Source organism: Mustela putorius, unplaced genomic scaffold (assembly GCF_011764305.1).
Source record: "Mustela putorius furo isolate JIRA1106 unplaced genomic scaffold, ASM1176430v1.1 tig00000281_pilon_pilon_pilon, whole genome shotgun sequence".
Classification (NCBI taxonomy): domain Eukaryota; kingdom Metazoa; phylum Chordata; class Mammalia; order Carnivora; family Mustelidae; genus Mustela; species Mustela putorius.
Genome location: NW_025421343.1, coordinates 2674596 through 2696687, shown reverse-complemented (window position 1 = coordinate 2696687; position 22092 = coordinate 2674596). Strand labels below are relative to the sequence as shown.

Below are 22092 nucleotides of genomic sequence, written 5' to 3'. Positions count from 1 at the left end.
TTTAATCTGTATTCTTACTTTTTTGTTTTTTAACCAAATATGAACTTGATACTTGTCCACTTTGATTTTAGATAGTCTGCCTGTTTTTCCCTGAACATCTGAAGTTCAATATGATATATTCCTGTGTTCTTAGATTTTATATTTGTCTGTTTCTTTACAGCATCTGTTAATGGGGAGGAAAGCATAGATTTATTTATACAAAATTTCCCCAATCCTCACTTAACTACATAAAGAGCTGTTTTTTTCTGGGTGTGTGGCAAACTTGATTTTGAAATGCAGAGAGCAGCCATGTGTCTTTAATAAAACAGCCATTATATACATTTATATATCATAAAAATAACGTGTATAGCTCTTTCAATTTATAAAGTACTTTGACTGAACCTCAGATTTTTTTTTTTTTTTTTTGCTTTTCCTGGCATTGACTTCCTTTATGTACATGAGAAGTCACTTAAAAGCTGCACGCCTCGTTCTTTTTATATAAAATCTTATACCACACCTTCCGTTAGGCCAGTACTTCCATTGTGAGGACAAGTAATGGTGTCTTCCTTGTCTTCATCTCCGTGAAGCGATGGTAGGCAGCCGCTGTGACACGATGGGTATTATCTTCAATTACAGTTTTAGATGCCACATTTTCCTATGAGCTCTTTAGTAATTCATTTAGTAATTCATTTCGGCAACATGACAGAGATTAAGAGATTTGACTGGGAAATTTCAGACTTCCAAATTATGCAGTACCTTAGCAATCTTAGTTTAAAAGATTGACAGGTGTGAGTTAGAAAAAATTTTCCTTAAAAATCGACAAGTGTGAAATTGGGCAGTTGAATAGTATCTTTGGAACACTACCAACTTTGGGAATTGTTCTTTGGAGAAAATGCAGACAACCTCATTATCTCACTCTAATTAAAGGAATGACTCTCCTTGCTTGTCATGTGTAGACACCCAATTCTCTAAGAAGTTTTGGTATCTCATTGTTGGGCAGTTAATTTGGTTTACTTCTTTGCTCGCGTATTCTTAACAGCCCCTGGTGTTATAAAGGTACTGCTCTATAAATGATGGGACTTGGGGGGGTAGAATTAAAATTATAGCATCTGTTTAAAAAATAGTAAAATAACTTGCATTTCAATTATTTTACATTTGAAGTTGTGTCACGTATTAAAATTTACTTGCTAATTATCTACAAATTGATTAAATCGTATTATAATCTACAATTAGCACATTATGGTACACAGTTATATGCAGGTAATTTTAGTTAAGGTTTCCCTAACCAAAAGGACACTTATCTTAAAAGTGAAATCCAAATCTTTTCCTGATCAATTATCCTAATCATGGAGGAAGTCTGGGTTTTTGTTCTAACCAGGTAGGTAGGTTGTAATTTTAAGCAGTTTGGTTTGCGAAGCATGATTAAGACACCGTTCCCTTTGAGGTTTACCCTTTCGCTTCTAAGGTACAACTGTTTATCATCTTGGGTCAAAGGTTATAAAAAGTAGTCATCAATTAAAGCTTTATTGGTTGTAATTGGTAATGCTATGAAAGGAGCCAGCCAAACTAAATCTGATAATAAAAGACTCTTTGTTAAAATATTTAATAAATTAACACTCTCTCTTGGAAGGGGGAAGCTAATTACAAAGCCCAAGATTGTTAATCATAATGTTTACTTTCTTCAAAAGCACAGACTCAACTACTCCATAATCATTAGACATCAGATTTCTTTCTTTTTCTTTTTTTAAATCCTGCAGACTCTGTCATTCCCGGAGGGGATGTTCTTTTCTATGGCTGAGGCTTGGGATATGGCAGAAGGAGGAAATGCCAAGACAAACATAAGTTATAAGGGCCATCTTAAAAATAAACAGGACTCTGTTAGAACGTCAGACTGCCTTTGCTTTCTTCAGAAAGGGTCAAAAGTTTATGTAGATTTATTTTGTAAGCTAATGAATGGTATCAAGAATTCGAGCATTCAGAAAGTAATGTTTTTGTTTTGTTTTTGTAATAATAAATTACCTACCAGAGCTATTATCCTACCTCCGTATATAGTGGGGTTTTTTTGAGGTGTTTTGACGATTTTGTGGCTTTTGAATTTTAGACATTTTCCAAGCCCTAATATACGTAAATGGAGCTGTGACACATATCACCTCCAAGACTCTTGAATGACCTTGCCATGGGAACTCTCTGAATGGGCTTTTACATCTGGGAATCGAATGTTTCTAGATTTAAGCAATAGGGGGCATCTTGGGTTTGTTCTTTACACATGTTTCTGTAGTCTGATCTTTAGGGCAGTTCTAATGAAAGAAAATCCTGCTTTGGGCCTGCTGTGCAAATTAGCCATATGGCGAAGTGTAATATCCCGCTGAACGTCATTATGGGGCCCTATGAAAAGTGCTCCCCTTTTCTCATGGAAGCAAATTAAAATGGCCCTTTCAGGTTTTTGGTTTTTTTTTAAAACTCTGAATAAACCTGTCTTCACTTGGATGCCGGGACAGTTGAAAGGGAGTTCTCCAGCTGCAGTCAGGGTGGTGAAATTACAGGCTTTGCCCAAGACCAAATGGAAATATTGCTTCCTGTAGGCAAAGCCGGAAGAACAATGGTGTGTGCTTCCCTCCTTCCACTTCCCTCCCTTGTTCTTTGTCTGCGTGTCCTTTGCTGCTTCTTAATCCCAAGGTTAATTTTCTGTTATTGGGATCGATGAGAAGGACTCAGCCCATTCTCCGGTTGCCCACATATCAATCTCTACCAGGAAAAGATCCACTACACGAAGAGCTGTTTCGCTAAATAACGGCACAGTAAATATTTAATGAAGATGGGTCTGTCCTCTTTTGTCTGTTATTTAGACATATTGCCCATATGAAATTGTATTGTCCCACCATAAGTTTTACTTTTTCTTCCACCAAACTAGACATGTAGATGCCACTGATATTTGGAAACATGGGGCTCAGCAATTGTATGAGAAGTTCAGGGTGTCTGTGCACGTGGTACTTCGTCATCTTTTGTGAAGAAAAAGAAACCCAAGGAAAGGTCTTTCATCTGGTCTTCCCTTTCCCATCCCTTCTCCAGAGTAAGGATCACATGATCCTGACTTATTAAAATCTGACTTTGAGCTTTGTTAGCAAGACAATATGATTTAGGTGTGTGTATGTATGTATGTAGGTGTGTGAAGTAATCGGTTTAAGATAGAAAAATGTCTGTGAGGGAGGACTTGAAAAAGTAAAGAGTAGTTATCTCCAGACAAAGGGATTATGAATGACTTTTATTTTCTTTCTTCGCCTTATCTTTATTGTCTGGTTTTTCTAAAAGTCACATATTTTACTTTTGTAATTAATAATTTACAAAGAGACAATATTAAAAAAGTTAAAGATTAAATAAACAAAAAAACAACAGCATAGCCTGGAAAGTGGGTTATTTCCTGGTTAATTCTAGTGATAGGGTTAATTAAGAAATTGGCAATGGCTTTTGTGGGTATTTGACCATTAGCACCCTCCTCCAAGTTTATCATAGGGTGTGATATAATATTTAAGTTAAATATGAATTTAGAAAAGAAAGCACCCAGTGAACTGAAGATAAGGTCAATAGAACCTAAAATATATTTCTTTATCTTGTTTTAGGATTAAGTAAAAATAGAGTGTGTTCTGTGATCATTTAGCTCTTTTTATCTAGTTGCTCTGTAAGTAGTGAGAAGAAATTTTGGTGAAGAATTTTTTATAATAATATAAATTCCTATATTTCAGTTAAATTTCCAATAGGATATATATACTTAACCAAAAAAAAATTAAAAGCAAAGTCTTATTTAATTTCTAAGCCTTTCTTAACTTCCACTAAAATTCTTTAGTTGCATAAAAGTCTAAAAAATTACACCACCATTGTTAAAGAAGACTTAAAATTAATATTGCATTGTCTGAATTTGAATAAAATTTTCTCCAACATTAAGGCTGATTGAATGGATTGAGAAACCATTCTCAATCCATTCTCAATCCAATGTTGAGTGATGTGTGTTTTGCTGCCATACACAGAGGAAACTTTAAAAATCCAAAGAGACTTCATTCCTTTTCCTCTCTGGGTCATCTGGCTTAGAAATACAATCCCAAATTGATGAATAGATTAGTTATCTACCCCTGTACTGTATAGAGTCTTCTTTATAAGTCTGCCAGAGAGTGGGGTGAGGGGGAAAATGGGACCTTTGGTGGCAGCACAGTTTATCCTGGGCTGGAGAATACTCAGTAGGGCGGCACAAGATAGGAAGATCCCATAGTTTTGTGGTTTTCATTCACCTAAGTTCAGAGAGTTGAACACTTGGAAACTGTGTGGTAGGAGAGCATTCAGCCATATTTTATGCACACTTAGGCCCATTGCTTGCTAGACACTGGAACCAGTTTGTGGTTTTACTTTTTTTTTTTTTTTTAAAGATTTTATTTATTTATTTGTCAGAGAGAGAGCGAGCAAGAGCGAGCACAAGCAGACAGAGTGGCAGGCAGAGTCAGAGGGAGAAGCAGGCTCCCTGTGGAGCAAGGAGCCCGATGTGGGACTCGATCCCATGACGCCGGGATGATGACCTGAGCTGAAGGCAGCTGCTTAACCAACTGAGCCACCCAGGCGTCCCTGTGGTTTTACTTTGAAACAGCTTTGGACCTGGGCCTATAACCTGCTATCGATTGCTGCTTCCATGAAGATATTAGCCAGATGGTTGGTGAACGGGCAAACCACTAAACAAGCCTGGAAGGAAGTACTGGTCCAGAAAGAGATCCTATTGTTCAAAACAGAGCAATTGAGAAAATGAAACAATACATAATAAAATATGAGATCTGCAAAAACATCCTGAATAAAATGGGATGGGGGACATGATCCTAAAAATTCAGGGGAAACATGATTCTAAGAATGATTTTTACAGGAGCCAAAAGGAAATTTTAGAAAATCGTTTGGCATGAAGAAGGTATAACTTCTATGGAACAGGAACAAAAATCTTTAAGAGAATAAATGGAGGTAGAACAGCAGCAGGATGAGAGGAATAGGAAAAATTATAAAGAAATGATTATTGCAATTTCTCTGGTAAAGAGTAAATATAAAAATAGAGCCTTGAATACTGATTAATATTTCTTAATCCCTTTGGTCATTTATTCAAACAAATATATATTGGGTGCCATTTATTCGAGGCATTGTTCTAGGAGCTGGGAACGCAACAATAAATAAGACAAATAAACTTGTTCTTGGGGAGCTTGCATCCTAATGAGAGGAGATAGACAGTAAGCAAATGACATAATGTCAGATGGACATGGTGCTATGCAAAGAGTTAATAGAGGACTATGTCTTAGACAAAACTTTATTTTATTTTATTTATTTGAAAGGGAGAGCGCGTGCACCCATGGGAGTGGGGGGAGGGAGAGGAGAAGGGTAAGAATCCCAAGCAAACGGAGTGCAGATAGACACAGGGCCTGAGATGGGTTGGGGAGTAACCCTGAGATGAGTTGGATCTCCTAAGCCCGAGATCATGACCCTAGCTGAAACCAAGAGTTGGCCCTTTAACTGACTGAGCCACCCAAGTGCCCTGGCAAAACTTTACATGTTAGAGTGAGTAGTGGAAAAGTGTTTTCTCAGTAAGTGACATTTAAAGTTATATTTTAATTATAGGAAAGAGACAGATATTTCCTAATTGTTGGTGTCCCTGAGGGTTTTTGTGGTAGGTCCTTTTGTACTTAAATTCTACAGATATTCCTTAGATGATCTCATGTTTTCCTAAGCTTAGATTACCATCTTTTTTGATTCTGAAAACTATTGTCTTTAGCTTAGCCCTTTCACCTGAGCTGTAGACCCAAATATGCCCTCTCCTGAACACTTAGCACTTAGAAGTCACAAACTAAACAAGTTCATGACAGAGGTCATTATTACCAGTGTCCTCATGTACAATCAGTTCTTGTTAGTCATGTTGGTTATACTTTATAAGGTCATTGTAAACACTGAGTTAGTGAATACTGAAACATTTCTGCTGGGGTTAGGTTTCTGTGAGCTTCTGCTTACAACGTTTCATCAGTTAATCAATGCATAACCCTGTTTTCTGCCTCTTTCTCTTTAAAAGATATTATTGAATATATACTTTTGACTCATTAACATTGAATTCATGGCCAATGGCACTATAACACATGGCCAAACAAAGCTTATTTAAATGTGCTTTCTCTGTAAGGCACATCTTGTCTTCTTGACAAGTGTCAAGTCTTAGGAACACTAGACAGCACTATAGTACGGCACGTGGGGGCCATTTTAAATAGCAAAGTCAACCACAAGCACAAAGATGCAAGACATACAGGTGACCAGCAGGTACCGGAAAGGGCGCTCAACATCACTAATCATCAAGAACACGCAAATCAGGCCCGCAATGAGATGATCACCTTACTGCTGTTAGAATATTATCAAAAAGACAAGAAATAACAAGTGTTGGCGAGGATGTCATGAAAGTGGAACCCTTGTTGCATGTCGGTGGGAATGTAAACTGGTGTAACCACTATGGAAAACAGTGTGGAGGTTTCTCAGAAAATTACAAATAGAACTGCCATATGTTCCAGCAACTTCATTTCTTGATATTTATCGGAAGGAAATGAAAACACTAACTAAAAAAGTGTGTGCACTCCTATGTTCATTGTGACATTATTTACAATAGTCAAGACATAGGAACAGTTTAAGTGTTCATTGGTGGATGAATGGATAAAGAACATGTGGGATCTATATATACAAAGGAGTATTATTCAGCTGTGAAAAAGAATGAAATCTTGCCATTTGTGACAACATGGCTGAACCTTCAAGGCATTCTGCTAAGTGAAATACGTCAGACACAAATACTGTGTGATCTCATTTATATATGGAACTAAACAAATAAATAGAATACCCAACTGAGCTCATAAATAGAGAGATGGGTGGTTGCCAGAAGTGGAGGATGACAGAGTTGGGTGAAGGCAATGAAAAGGAATAGTCTTTCAGTTACAAAATAAGTCTGAGGGATATAATGTATAGTATGGTAATTGAAATTTCCTAAGAGAGTAGATCTTAAAAGTTCTCAACCCAAGGGGGGGAAAATTGTATGTGATGATAGGCGTTAACTAGACTTATGGTGATGGTCATTTTGCCATATGTATAAATATTGAATCTTTATGTTGTATACCTGAAAATAACATGATGTTATATGTCAATTATATCTCAATTTTTAAAAAGCACAAAAATACAAAGAATGAGGAACTGGATGACTGTGAAAAGAATAATTGTTTATAGTATGAGAACTGAAGAAAGGAGACAGAGTGTTGGCCTTGTTTGACCTCAGATTGGAACACGTGCAGTAGGCACTGCTCAAATTTTTCAACACTCTGTACTCATGTGTGAATGATAATGAAACAGCATGAGTATTGATTTTGAGGTTACAAATAAATTTTGGCAGGTAGGCACATTTGCAAATATGGAATCCACGAATAGTAATTGACTACATATCCCAGCTGTTATGTTTTCTCTCTCATTAAATGACACCATCATCAAACCAATTACCCAGGTTAGAAATCTGACATTAGTTTTCTGTCTTTTCTGTTCTTTACCACCAGTATCCAATCAGTCATCAACTTGTACCTCTTAAATATATGTCGGGATCAGACTGATCTTTTTTTTTTTTTAAAGATTTTATTTATTTATTTGAGAGAGAGAGATCACAAGTAGGCAAAGAGGCAGGCACAGAGAGAGGAGGAAGCAGGCTCCCCACCGAGCAGAGAGCCCAATGCAGGGCTCGATCCCAACACCCTGAGATCATGACCTGAGCTGAAGGCAGAGGCTTTAACCCACTGAGCCACCCGGGCGTCCCGAGACTGATCTTTTTTTATCTAAGGTTCCGTTTCTTCATTCTACTCAGTACATTGCAACTTGTAAACGTCTAAAACTCTGATTGTCTCTAGAGTTGAAGTCCAGATATCTTAATAGAATTTACAAAGCCCTCTAGCCTTTATTTCTTGTCATTTTTCGCTCTTACACTCTGAAGGTTCTGCCATGAAGAACTTCTTTCAGTTCATGAGATACATGATGCCTTTTTTCGTTGAACCCCTGTATCTCTATGAGAAATAAGTTTTCCCTTTCTTTTTATGTGCGTTATTCTGACTCATTCTTCAATTATGAATATAAATGGCTTTTTTTCCTGAAGAAACTTTCTCTGACATTCCTCCCGCCCACTATATAGACACACATGCACGCACGCGCGCGCACACACACACACACACACACACATGCTCTCTCTCTCTCTCCAATCTATAGGATTCTGTTGTACTTTTTGTTCATTTAATTGCTAGTTTTCCACTCAGACTATAAATTCAATGATGACAAGAACTGTTCTTTATTTTATGGTAAGCACTTTATGTATGTAAAGTGACTTGTTTTTCTGTGATAATTTGTGTGTTTATTAATTATTACAAAGCTTTTGGACCACCGTAATACTAATGACATAAATTGAAAACACACTAAAACAGCTTTTCACTTGCCTGTTATTTTATATCTGTTTGCTTATACTTTCACTGGCTTTTAAGTTTTGTTTTAATTATTATTAACGATTAGAGGAGCTTGAAACTGAAGTGGCAAACTTTTATAGTTCATCTGTTGATCTGTTTGGGAAAAGACAGGCATCCAGCTGGACCAGTCTACTATAAATTCCACCTGTAAGCATGGAGTTGACAAAATTGGCAGAGGAAATAGAATACTCAGAGGTAAATTTATTTAGTAGCCATTAGGGAAAATTGAATTTTGTAAATGGAGAAACCAGAATTATTAGATAAATTGGTCTTTTCTTGTGTTTTTATTTTAGCAAATGAATATTTGAAAGGCAAATTGTATCTAGTTAGAACTAAGTAGAGGTCTATGATAGGTTTTTATATAGAATTTCATCTTGTATATTTTCTATCTTTTATAGCAAATAATTAAATTATTATACAATGGTCTAATTTGAGAGAAGACTTTCCCTAAATTCTCAGCTGAGTGTATCTTGGCTCCAAAGCATGTTGAATGTGTAATGTCACACAAGAATAATAAAGGGCCTGTAGGGCTGTTAACTGTACAATGAAAAGCCCTTCAGTGTGTACAGAATGTAATTGACATTCAATAGTACCACTAAGCTGAGAAATGGTGACGAGTGGGAAATAACTTTAACAAACCAACAGGCAGTTTCCACTTCTTATTTCTTAAATAGAACCATTTGCTACCTCGTTAACTTGTGGACTAAGAAATAAGCAAGCCCTGAAATAGTTGTCTTAATGTTTGATTTCATTTTATAACAGGAACAACTCAGGTGTCTAGTTATAATCTCGTTAGCGTTTTAAAACTGTTGTTTTTAAGCTACACCAGGGGTCAGCAAACCATGGGCCATGGCCACCCTGCTGCTTATTTCGATGTGACCCCTGTGAACTCCAAATGGCTTTTACATTTTTAAATGGTTGGTAATAAATAAATAAATAAATAAATAAATATTTCATGGCAGATGAAAATTATATGACATTCTGATTTCAGTTTCCCCAAATAACATTTTGTTGGAACACAGCCACACTCACCTATGTACTGACTGTGGCTGCCTTTGCATTTCAACAGCAGAGGTGAGACCATAGAGCTCACCAGGCCTGAGATATTTACCATCCTGCCTTTTAGAGGCAACGTTTGCCAACCACTGAGCTTAGGCTGTTGAGTTAGTGTGATTTAGTACCTTAAATCAGCTTCTCTGGTTTAGGGATCTAATAGAGACGTCACATTGAATAGGATTCTTCAGACTTCTGAGGTGAGGGAACTGAACTTGGGGATTGTGTAGAGTTTATACTTTTTCGCATGGGCGAGGCAGTCATTGTCATCATTGATCTATTTCATCTCATTTTTGAAAAAATAAGCACATATGTAGTGGTGATTATTTATCAGACACCGTTCTCAAAGCTTTCTAGCTCATCTGAACCCTCATGACAATGATGAGCATGACATTTCCACGGATGAGGACACCATAGCACATCTGTTAGTGAAAGCCAAAGACTTAAATGGTGGAAGGTAAATTAATGAAAGTTACACAGCTGGTCATACGAGTTATACAGCTAGAAAGGCACAGACTCACTTGAATGAAATCATCATTGGTTCCAAAATCGGTGCTCTTAACCACCGTGCATACTCTCTCCCCATTTCTACTCTTATTCATTGAGAAAGGTTTGGGATTCAGAGTAGAATTTAGTCCTAGGGGGGCATCATTTCTTTTCTTTCTTTCTTTCCTTCTTTTCTTTTCCTTTTTTTTTTAAAAAGGTTTTACTTCTTTATTTGACTGAGACAGAGCTCCAGCACGAGCAGCCAACATAGGCAGAGGGAGAAGTAGACTCCTTTTTGAGCAGGGAGCCAGATGCAGGGCTGGATCCCAGGACGCTGGGATCATGACCTGAGCCCAAGGCAGAAGCTTAATGGACTGAACCACCCGGGCGCTCCCTGGGGGCATCATGTTTTAAAAGCTTTGAGTTATCTTGGTTTCCTAGGACTGCTGGAACAAAGTATCCCGGGTTGGGTGGCTTGCACAGCAGAAATTTATTCGGTCCCAGGTTTGGAGACTAGAAATCCAAAAGCAGGTGTCAGAAGGCCATCCTCCCTCTGAGACTCTGGTAGGCATCCTTCCTGGCCTCTCCGAGCTTCTGGTGGTGGCCAGCAATCCTTGGTGTCCTTGGCTTGCAGACCAGGGCTCCGGTCTCTGCTGGTGTTGTCACAGGATGTTCTCCCTGTGTGTCTATCTCCATGTCTTTTCTCCTATTCTTTTAGGGATCCCAATTATATCGGATTAAGTAGCAGCCTACTCTATCTAGTGTGACTGCCTCTTAATTTAAATACATCTGCTGTGACCCTGTTTTTAAATAAGGTCCCATTATGACATCCCAGGAAGGCCATGAATTTTGAGAGGCTGTTGTTCAGCCCAGTTACAGAGCTCTTGAGCCAGCTCTAGTTCTCCGAAACACCTTTCAGTTTAAGAAACTGTGCACCAAGAATTTCCTTTTTGGTGTTAATCCTGTGCCTGATTATATGCTAGCTGGAAGACTGATTCACTGTTCTCCGCTTCTGCCTTTTTCCTGCCTCCCTCTGGCCCTTTGCTCATGATTCATTTGAGACTGGTTTTCATTCTACACATTTTTCTTCTGGAATGTTCTGTGACGGTTTGTCTTCATTCTTGTGAATTTGTGATAGTTGACTGAACAACCAGCTTTGGTGTGTTTGGTGGTTGAGTTCTGTAGTGTCCTCTTAAGAATCTTTTGTATCGGGCGCCTGGGTGGCTCAGTGGGTTAAGCCGCTGCCTTCGGCTCAGGTCATGATCTCAGGGTCCTGGGATCGAGTCCCGTATCGGGCTCTCTGCTCAGCAGGGAGCCTGCTTCCCTCTCTCTCTCTCTCTCTGCCTGCCTCTCCATCTACTTGTGATTTCTCTCTGTCAAGTAAATAAATAAAATCTTAAAAAAAAAAAAAAAGAATCTTTTGTATCCATTCTTACGGGATTTGTAGGTAAGTCTCAATAAATGGTAATGTCATTTTTTTCTATGATTATTATCATTGTCAAAATAGCAGATTTTGAGAAATGTGGGGTCTTGGGAGCTTCTCTTTTCCCATGAAATACTAGAATAATTGGTCAAATTGTGTCAACCCATTTTCCTTTTGTTTATTTTACAGGGTGCCCGGGAAACATTTGAGAACTACTACCGAAAACAGAGGCGAAAACAGGCCCGCTTGGTGCTCCAGCCTCCATCTAACATGGTAGGATCACCAACTTAACTTTTCTCAGTTTTTCACTTTTCTTCTCTGGCAGCTGTTCATTATTTTGCATAGGTACCTTTTTTTTTTTTTAAACTTGCTCTGAGATCATTTTTGGTGGATGTGACAGTAGGAAAATAGTAGCTACCATCTATTGATTGCTGTGTATCAGGCATTGTTTTAAGTACTGGGATGAATGATATCATTTCATCTTCATTAGAACCCTATATGGTAGTGTACTATTATATTCATCTAGGTCTTGGGAACTGAGCCTTAAGAAATCAAGTAACTGACTTTAACTTTGTCTTAATTTATCAAAATAGAAAGAACAACTTTTTTCTTCTTTGCTTTGTTGCAGCATGAAACTTTAGATGGCTACAGGAAGTATTTTAATCAAATTGTAGGGTAGGTATATATGTGTGTATGTATTTAAATTTGTATACTTTGAACACCTAGATTTGGGAGACTTGGAAAAATAAAATTTCCTTGGGAAATTCTTTTTCTTATTTTATTTTAAATTCTTGAGATTTATTTTTGACTTTCTGATAATTTTAAAGGAATGTCTTGATGGTTTCAGCGTTATATTGTTGGAGAGTAGTTTTGGTGGAGAAAGGGAGAAAAAACTTTGAATTGTAATTTTATTACCCTTGATGTTTGGTTTCTCCATTCTTGATAAGAGGGAACCAAATAATCAGCAAAAGTTGGCAAGCTTTTTCTAAAAGGGCTAGCTAGTAAAGTATTTTAGGCTTCGCAGGCCATACGGTTTCTGTCACAGCCGTTCAGCTCTGTTGTTGCAATGTGAAAGCAGCTATAGACAATACAGCAATGAGTGAACGTGGCTGTGTTCCAGTAAAACAATATTTATAAAAACGGGCAGTGGGCCAGATTCATCCCATGGGCTATAGAGTTTGCCACCATCATCTAGAGTATACATACTAATATGGAATTGCATTTCTCAAATAAACACCCCAAATATAGGCAGCTTATTTTAATTGCAAAATAATGACCTCGAAGTTAAAAGAAAGGGAAAGGAGTTGGATTGTTCCATGAAATTGCTTTTTTATTTCAGACTTTAGATTTTTTTTTATAGTTTTGATTAAAATATATCATAAGAATTCCTTATTTAAAGAATTAGTTTAGTATGAACATTTAGCCAAGGGAGCTAATGATATGTTATAAATGCACAACAATAAAGCTACAACAGAGTGTTAAAAAATAAGTGTGCATTTTTTTGACCTTTATAAAAAACCTTTTCAACTCTATAATGAGTGAGTCCATATAAAGGGAATCATTTTGATATTTTGTATGTGTGGCTCTTATAAAAATGTGTGTTTCAGCTTTCGTTGTCTCTTTAAAATCGATTAATTTTTAAAAAATCGATTAATTTTTTTAAATGTCTTAATGGCCTGGCATTTTTAATATAGTAAAATTAGCTTCCCTTACCTATAAATATTTTCTTCCCCTTTAAATTGCTGACCCGGTTAACATTTAATAGAAATGGGACTCTGATTTCTATAAAGTGGTTGGACAAAATTCTAAGTCCAAGAAATGTGATTTTTGTTTACAACACCTAGTAGCTTTCTTTAGGAAAGGTGACTATTAACTTCGAATTTGGTGGCAGCTCTTAATGTTTGTGAGACCCCAGAGATGGTAGTCAACCTGTAATTTCTGAACTTTCTGTGCTTTTCTGTAATTTCTGAACTTTCTTTTTTTTTCCCCTTCATATAGTTTTTTTGTGGTTGAAGATCACATTTTACATACAACCCAGGGCTTAGTGAATAGAGCCTACATTGATGAACTTTGGGAAATGGCACTTTCAAAAACCATCGCGGCACTCCGCACCCACTCGGTACGTAAGACGCCCGCGAGATATTCTCACTGCTGAGTATCTGTGTACTGGTCAGTGTTGGACTGCCTTAAAATTAGCAAGGATGTATTGTGTGGTATCACCTGCTTGGAGCTATCTCTCTCAAAGACATGTGGAAGTACCCACTTCAAATTGCCATCCTTTTAAATACTGAGCCCATTTTTTTTTTTTTTTGGATGCACTCTGTAATTAAACAAACAAACAAACAACAAAAAACTCCCCAAAACAAAAAACAAACCAAAAAAAGACAACAGCTGACATTTATTGGAGTCTTCTGTGTCAGAGGTTGGTATATGCACTTCATATGTATTTCATAAGGTATAGGTATTATAATTATATTTACCTTATGGTCTGGGGAACTGAATCTCAGAGAGGTTAAGTAACCAGACTAATTGTTACACAGTAAGTGGTAGAGCTTGGATTCGAATCCAGAGACAGGACTCCAGAGCCCATATGCTCAGCCACTACTCTCTATTGCCTTCTATAATGCCAATCAGTACTGGTTTGGAGTTCACAGTTTTATTCTTAATTTTTGAAAAAAAATACATACAACATATCAATAAGTTACCTAATTGTGAGTTCCCATGATTTTGATATATTTTATCAAAGCATGAATTTTTTTTTAAAATATTTTATTTATTTATTTGACAGAGAGAAATCACAAGTAGTCGGAGAGGCAGGCAGAGAGAGAGAGAGAGAGGGAAGCAGGCTCCCCGCTGAGCAGAGAGCCCGATACGGGACTCGATCCCAGGACCCTGAGATCATGACCTGAGCCGAAAGCAGCGGCTCAACCCACTGAGCCACCCAGGCTCCCCAAAGCATGAATTTTTGATGATAATCCACTTTATTTCAGATAGATAACGTTGGCTCTGAATTAATCATTTATCCAATACTTCTTAAACACTGATTATGTGTTGGCAGTGGGAATACAACTGTGAACTAGATGGATGGCGTCTTTGCTTTCAGAAAGTCATTTTCATTGGGGAGGTTCCCAATAAACAAATAATATCAGATAGTGATAATATAATGCAATTAAAACAGTAATAGGTTAGGACAACAGGGTGCCTAGTTTTGATTAGTTGATCAGAAGTGGCATTCTGAGATCAGAAGATCAAGGAGACACTATTTAAGGAAAGAGCAATTAAAAGGGAATTCTAGGTATAAGAGATGGTAGTACACAGGCTTTGGGGGTACTTTTCTATCTGAACTGTTTGAGAAATGTGATAGTCAGGAATTAATAATAGGAGATAATTTAGTGTCTACAATATTTCTGTAAATGGCTCTAGTATCCATCTAGTTGTGCCAGCTAGAAACTCAAGTTATCCGTGACACCTCAGCTTTCTTATCTCTCCATCAGCAAGTGTTCCAGAGTAAATACCATGTGTAAAATCTGTAATTGATGGGATTGTAGCCGTTTTAGGGACTTGAAAAATGTTCAGAGTGGGCAGAACACAGAACATAGAAAGTTAGGCATGGTATGAAGTAAAAATAAAAAAGTAGATAGATGTCATATTGCTCAAGACCTATCTGATATTTTAAGCACTGGGTTGAATGGAGTGTGTATGTGTTCACTGTGGGGGTAGGGTAAATTGGAGTGCGAAGATCAGATTTCCATTCTGGCTAAATTATGGATGAGTGATGAGAAAGAATGTGAGTAGAACAATTAGTAGGATAGTCTAATATTCAGGCAAGAGATAATGACAGCTAGACCAAGGGCCATAGTAGATGTGGAGAGATGTGGATGAATTGGAGAGATTTTTAGGTGGTAAGATTAATTTTATTTTGTGTTGGATTAAATATAAAATGTAATATTAAAAGCATATCAAGGTAATACCTAGGTTTATGGCTTCTTTCCCTTTGATGGTTTAGAGTGGTGAGGTCATCAGTTTCCTTTGGATATGATTACTCTGCCTTTGTGTTATCCAAGTTGCATGGTGTAGGACTTTGGTTAATATATGAATTTGAAACCAAAGAGGATATGTCATTGAATACATTTCCAGTGTTTTTCTCCTTTTATTTTTATTTATGGTTTCTTTTTTAGTATTTAGAAATTTTAAGTGTTTGCCTATTTATATATTGATCTTTTTAAAAAGGATTTTATTTATTTGAGGGGGAGAGAGAGAAAGAGAGAATGAGAACTAGTGCATGAGCGGGGGGAGGGGCAGAGGAAGAAGCAGACTCCCCACTGAGTATGGAGCCTGACGTGGGGCTGGATCCCAGGACCCTGAGATCATGACCTGAGCCGATGGCAGACATTTAACCAGTTCAGCGACCCAGGTGCCCTGTATATCTATCTAATTTTAAAATTTCTTGTAACTACGTAACTTATAACTTGTAAAATTTCCTGTAACTATGTTATGACTGGAATTTTTTTTTACACTTTTATGTACATACTACCACTTGTTATTTATTTTTATTAAAAAATGAGGGGTTCTGGGTGGCTCAGTCAGTTAAGCATCTGCTTCGGCTCAGGTCATGATCCCAGCGTCCTGGGATCCAACCCTGCATAGGGCTCCCTCTCAGCAGGGAGCCTGCTTCCTTCTCTTTCTCTCTCTGCCTGCCTCTCTGCCTACTTGCGATCTCTCTCTCTGTCAAATAATAAATAAAATCTTTAAAAAAAAAAAACAAAAAATCATTCCTAATGTGTCAGAAGTTATATCTTAACATGTTTTTCTTTGATTAATACTGATATTAGAAGTCTCTTTTTTAGTTATTTGTATATCTTCTTAAAATTTCCTGTTCATATGCACTGCTTGTATATTTAACAGTTTAAAAATATTTTATTATTTATTAATAAAAAATGGATGCTAGCTTTTAATTTGAATGTTAATCTCTGGTGTGGTATATAGGCTGCAAATATTTTTTCTTAATTTTATGTGTCTCTAACTTTTCTTTTCCATGGCTTCACAGAAGTTTAAAATTTTTTGTAAATATATTGATTTTTAGCTTGACAATTTATGTCTTCCTTGTTCCAAAGAATATATAGTTATTTGTCCCTATTTTAGTATTTCTGTACAGTTACTTTTTTTACATATATATCAGAGACATGAAAAGTTTATTTTAGTATAGGGTGTGGGGTCTTTTTTTTTTTTAAGATTTTATTTATTTATTTGACAGAGAGAGAGACATCACAAGCAGGCAGAGTAGCAGGCAGAGGGAGAGAGGGGGAAGCAGGCTCCCCACTGAGCAGAGAGCCTGATAGACGGCTCAATCCCAGGACCCTGAGATCATGACCTGAGCTGAAGGCAGAGGTTTAAACCACTGAGCCACCCAGGCACCCCAGGATTCTATCTTTTTTTAAAAAAATATTTTATTTATCTATTTGATAGAGAGAGTGGGCATATATGCACGCAAGTGGGAGGAGGAGCAGAGGGAGAGGGAGAGAATCCCCACCAGACTCTACACTGAGCGTGGAGCCTGCCATGGACTCGACCTTGTGACCCTGAGATCATGACCTGAGCCAGAACCAAGAGGTAGTGCTTAACTGAGCCCCCCAGGCACTCCTTGGAGTCTGTTTTAATTATTTTTTAAAATGACTCATCACTTCCAATAACATTATTGTATTAATTTCTTATTTTATTCAGCTTAAATTGCCATAAGGAAGTGTCATAGACTGGTGCTTAAACAATGGAAATTAATTTTCTCACAGTTCTGGAGGCTGAAATTCTGAGATCAGGGTGCCAGCGTGGTGGTTGGTTTCTGGTGAGAACTCTTCTTGATTTATATTCTCACCATGTCCTCACGTGGCCTTTTCTCAGTGTGCATTCCAGTGTCTCCTACTCCTTTTATAAGGATACCGAGCCCGTCAGATCAGGGCCCTTCCTCATTTGACCTTAAATATCTCTGGGAGTTCCATCTCCAGATATTGCTACACTGGGGTTTAGGGGTCTAACATACCAATTTGGGGGGCTTAATATTTCGTCCATAGCATCTGTTTTTTCCTAACATATTTTGGAGGCTACCTTTATCATATAATAATATATTTTGTAAATACTAAGCTTTGTCGCTGGGGTCTAGATTCTCACCCCTCCTTTTCTTCTTTTTTTTCTGTCTTGAACCAATACAACATTGACCTGATTACTATAATTGATATAGTAGTATGGCATAGTTTCCACTAAACATGTTTGTTCTCTAAAATCCACTTTTTAATGTATGCTAATCATTTACATTCTTCTTATTCTCCCAGATTAATTTGAGAATCACTTGGTCACATCCCTTTCACCACTTATAACACCCCTCCCCCCAGTTGAACTATAGTGTTATTATGCAGTGAATCTATCCATTAAAATGGAGTTAATTGACATATTTTAGTACCTGTTATTTGTCACCAGGAATATATGCATTTTTCTCAATTATTTGCTTACATGTTTTTGGTAAAGTATTTTGTGTGCTTTTCACACAAAAAATCCTATTTTTGATGTTTTATGGTTTTCTTAGGTAATATTTTGAGGAAAGTTTTTCCCCCCAATCATATTTATTAACAAAATTACTGTATTCTCTGGAGAGGAGTCCTTGATGTTATTTATTCTATATCTGTCCATATCCAATTTTATTATTTCCCTGGGAAAAGCTGTTTTTCTTTTGGAAAACTTTGATTTCTTGCAAGCAATTTCTATTTTGTAAAGCAATGGTTCGTACCTTTTTCTCTATGACTTACACATTTGAGCATATGACAGATCTGATCAGCAGGAAACTGTCCTCTCTTCTCCATCATGCAGTTGTATTTGATGTCAGGAAGAGCAAGATAGTATGCTAATGATTAAAGTGTATATCTCTGGAGAAAATTAATCTTTTTTTTTTAAGATTTTATTTATTTATTTGACAGATAGAGATCACAAGTAGGCAGAGAGGCAGGCAGAGAGAGAGAGAGGAGGAAGCAGGCTCCCTGCTGAGCAGAGAGCTTGATGCATGGCTCAGTCCCAGGACCCTGAGATTATGACCCGAGCCGAAGGCAGAGGCTTTAACCCACTGAGCCACCCAGGCGCCCCGAGAAAATTAATCTTAATGGAGCTTTTCTTTGTAGATCTATTGCGTATTTTTCTGAATTGAAGAATACATAACAAAATACTTTTTTCTTCCCAATATTTCAGCATCAATCTGTAGAGGCAGAAAGTAGACTAGTGGTTGCTTTGGCCTTGGAATAGCTGGGAGGATAATTTAAATGACATGCATTTTCTTTTTGAGGCAAAAAAAAATTTTCTAAAATGGACTGTGGTTATGTTTGCACGTGTCTGTGAATATACAATAACTAAAGCCATTAAATTATATACTTCAGATGGGTGAGTTGTGTGGTATGAGAATTATATCTCAACAAGGCTATTAAAACATAACTCAGCACCACATACATTTACAGTCATTTTATTTATTATGAGACAAGAGTAATTGATGCCGCAAATGTTAATTCTATTTCATGACACTATTTATTTAATGTATTATATTACCCAGCAAAGCAAACCAAAATAAGAGCAAACCCAAACATCAAAACAAATCTCAAAAAGAAACAGTGTATCTGAATGATTGTTACTTGTTTATCAAAAATCCATATATCTTTCTAGCATTCCATGTTACATTTAAAACTACTCTTTTTCTGATTGAATTATTAGTCATTGCATAAATTGGAAACATTTTAAAAGCTATAGTGTTTCAGGTATTAATATGTACAGTGTTTGCAATCCTGATTTCAAAACACTATAGATGTTACATGGTCCATCTTGCTTGGAATTCAAATTTAGCAGTATATTAAAGTATAATTTGCTTCTGCAAAGGAGAGTTTGTATCAGGAACAGTTCAGTATTAGAAGATCTGCTAATATAGTTTTTAATAATATGATAAACATCATCTGATAATACTGAAAGGAATAATACTGAAAGGGTACTCAGAATTATGGAACAATGTAATACTGTGTGGCAAAAACCTCATGTTTTACAGATATTAAATATTGGACATTTTAGTCTGATGTCATAGGTAGACAGCAGTGTGTACTGTGGTAGTGGTTTTATACAAACCCACGCCATGTCCATACCCATCCCTCTTGTGTATTTTGGTTTTTTGAGTCAAAAGGGTCTACTGAGTATACTTGTCTTCTAGATCTTCTAACCAAATTCTTCTAATCAAATAACATGGGGAAAAACAAAATGAAAGGAGAAATTCTACAAAGCACCATCTGTAGGCCAGAAGTTTTTAAAAATTTCCTTGTACTTAGAAAGCAAAGGAAATCAGAAAATTAATTGAACCTGAGACAAGAAAATATTACATTAAATATGGTAGAAAGAGGTATTGTCAAAGTAGGAGATATTCTTCCAAATGGAATCTAGGAACACTCTAAATTTAGAGTTAACACATATAATGAGCAGGAATGGGCCTGGGAGAAATCATAAAAGAAATTATTTAGAGGTCTGCTTTCCAGAAATCTTAGCCAGCCAGCTGCTTACCCTGTTCCTTTGCCCAAGCTTACCATCTATGTAAAGAGGTAATAGTATGATCAGTGAAGTTCTCTTGTACTACTTTTTGAACAAAGTGATTCATCTGCCCTGTCCCCTTACAAAGAGCCTGTAGTCACTTTCTTGGGAAACAGATTTAAATTTACAGAGTCAACAACTTCTGCAGATTATCCATATTAATCATCCTTGTCCTTCATTCGAAAATGTGGATAGTCAAGAGTCATAAAATATTTGAGGAAAACCAATTACATCAAATAGAAGATAATGGAAACTAATGGACGAGTGCTGTTCTTTAGCAAATACAAATAATTCATGGACTTGGAGAAAAATTTACAAAGTAATAATCATTCCTGGTTTTAGGAATATAGGAGACTAGGTTATACATATCAACCTTTCATCTGGAAACTACTAACAATGCTGTGTTTTTGTGTATATACCACATAAAATGTTCTATAGTTCTCAAATGCTAGGTAAGGATATTAAGGAATTATCAAGCCAGATCCAGGGAAGTTGAGAGGCGCGAGAGATGGGCTAACCGCTTGAGCTGCCTTTGCCCTGAGGTCGCTTGTTAGTCCAGACAATTTGAACTTTGATTTTGACAGCCTCTTGGGGCCACCCAAGATAGAAAGCATATAATATGGTATCTTCCCCACATTAAGCTGGAAAGGACTATTCCTTTCAGAAGTAAAAGAAAAAGTAGTTAACATTTTTCCCTTAACGAAATCTCCAGTGGGCATCTGACTGGCTCAGTCCTTAGGAGCATGCAACTCTTGATCTCCGGGTTGTGAGTTCAAGCCCCATGTTGTGTGTACAGATTACTTAAAAAAAAAAAAAAACACCCAAATTTCTCTTAAAAAAATAAAAAAAGAAAAGATATCCCCTGGTATAGGGAATTTTGTCTTCAACTCATATTCTACACAAACTCTCAGATAACAGAAAAGAGGAAACAGCAACTCATTTTATGAAGTGTATGTAATCTTGATAATGAAGCCAGAAAAGGGTGTATAATTGCATAAACTCATAAATATAGATCAGGCTCATTCATAAATAGAGATTAGGAGTCCTAAATCAATATTAGAAAACAGAATCCAACAACTTACAAATAGTATTAATATGTAGAGTTTATAGTGGCAAATGCAAACTTGGTGTAATGTTGCAAGTCTATTAGTGTAATTTAATGCATTAGTAGATTAAAAGAAAATTTATATAATTTAAATAACTTCTATAGATACAGAAAAACATTTAATGAAGCACACCATAAGCCTATGCTAAAATCTCTTAGGAAATTAGAAGCGTAAGAGAATTTCCTTAAACTGATAAAAGACATCCTGAGAAACCTATAACAAATACCATATTTAATTGCCATTGCTCCTATTTTGTTTTGCACTTGAAGTCATATCCAGTGCTGTCCTGACAGAAAAATAAATAAATAAAGCATGTTAACCTTTGAAAGGAGGAAACAAAATTGCTATTTGTGCAGATATATTTTTGTACGTTGAAAATCTAAAGGAACTTCCAGAAAAATTATTACAGTTGATAGGAGAGGTTAGCATGTTTCCTGGATGCAAAACCATTGTACAAAATCAGTTGTTTTTATAAACCTGGAGCAAAAGTTGAAAGGTTAAAATTTTTAAAAGATAAAATTTGTACAGTTAGCCTAAATAAAAAGTAATAGTGCTATACCTAACAAAAGATATTTAAGCCCTTTGTGGAGAAAAATTCTAAAATGTTACTGAGAGACTAAAATGAATTAAAGAAGACGTATCATGTTCATTGATCGGAAGTCTTATTGTGGGTATCAGTTCTCTCAAAATTGACCTGTAAATTTAATTCAGTGACAGTCAAAATCTGAGTAGTTTTATTTTGGGGAGGATAAATACCTTACAACCTGATTGTTATTATTTTTTTTTAAGGATTTTATTCATTTATTTGACAGAGAGAGATCACAAGTAGACGGAGAGGCAGGCAAAGAGATATAGGGAAACACGTTCCCTGCTGAGCAGAGAGCCCGATGTGGGACTCGATCCCAGGATCCTGAGATCA

The 22092-nt window shown here is 36.6% G+C and overlaps 1 protein-coding gene across 4 annotated transcripts in view; it reads left to right on the top strand.

The window, feature by feature from the left end:
• The window catches only part of EXOC6B (exocyst complex component 6B), a 651357-nt gene that overhangs the window by 328407 nt on the left and 300858 nt on the right, over positions 1-22092 (top strand). For all 4 annotated transcript variants that reach the window (XM_004742187.3, XM_004742188.3, XM_004742185.3 and 1 more), the window contains 3 exons: positions 11662-11745; positions 12101-12147; positions 13471-13591. In XM_004742187.3, the coding sequence (XP_004742244.1) occupies positions 11662-11745; positions 12101-12147; positions 13471-13591 (252 nt within the window). The remainder of the gene's footprint in view (positions 1-11661; positions 11746-12100; positions 12148-13470; positions 13592-22092) is intronic.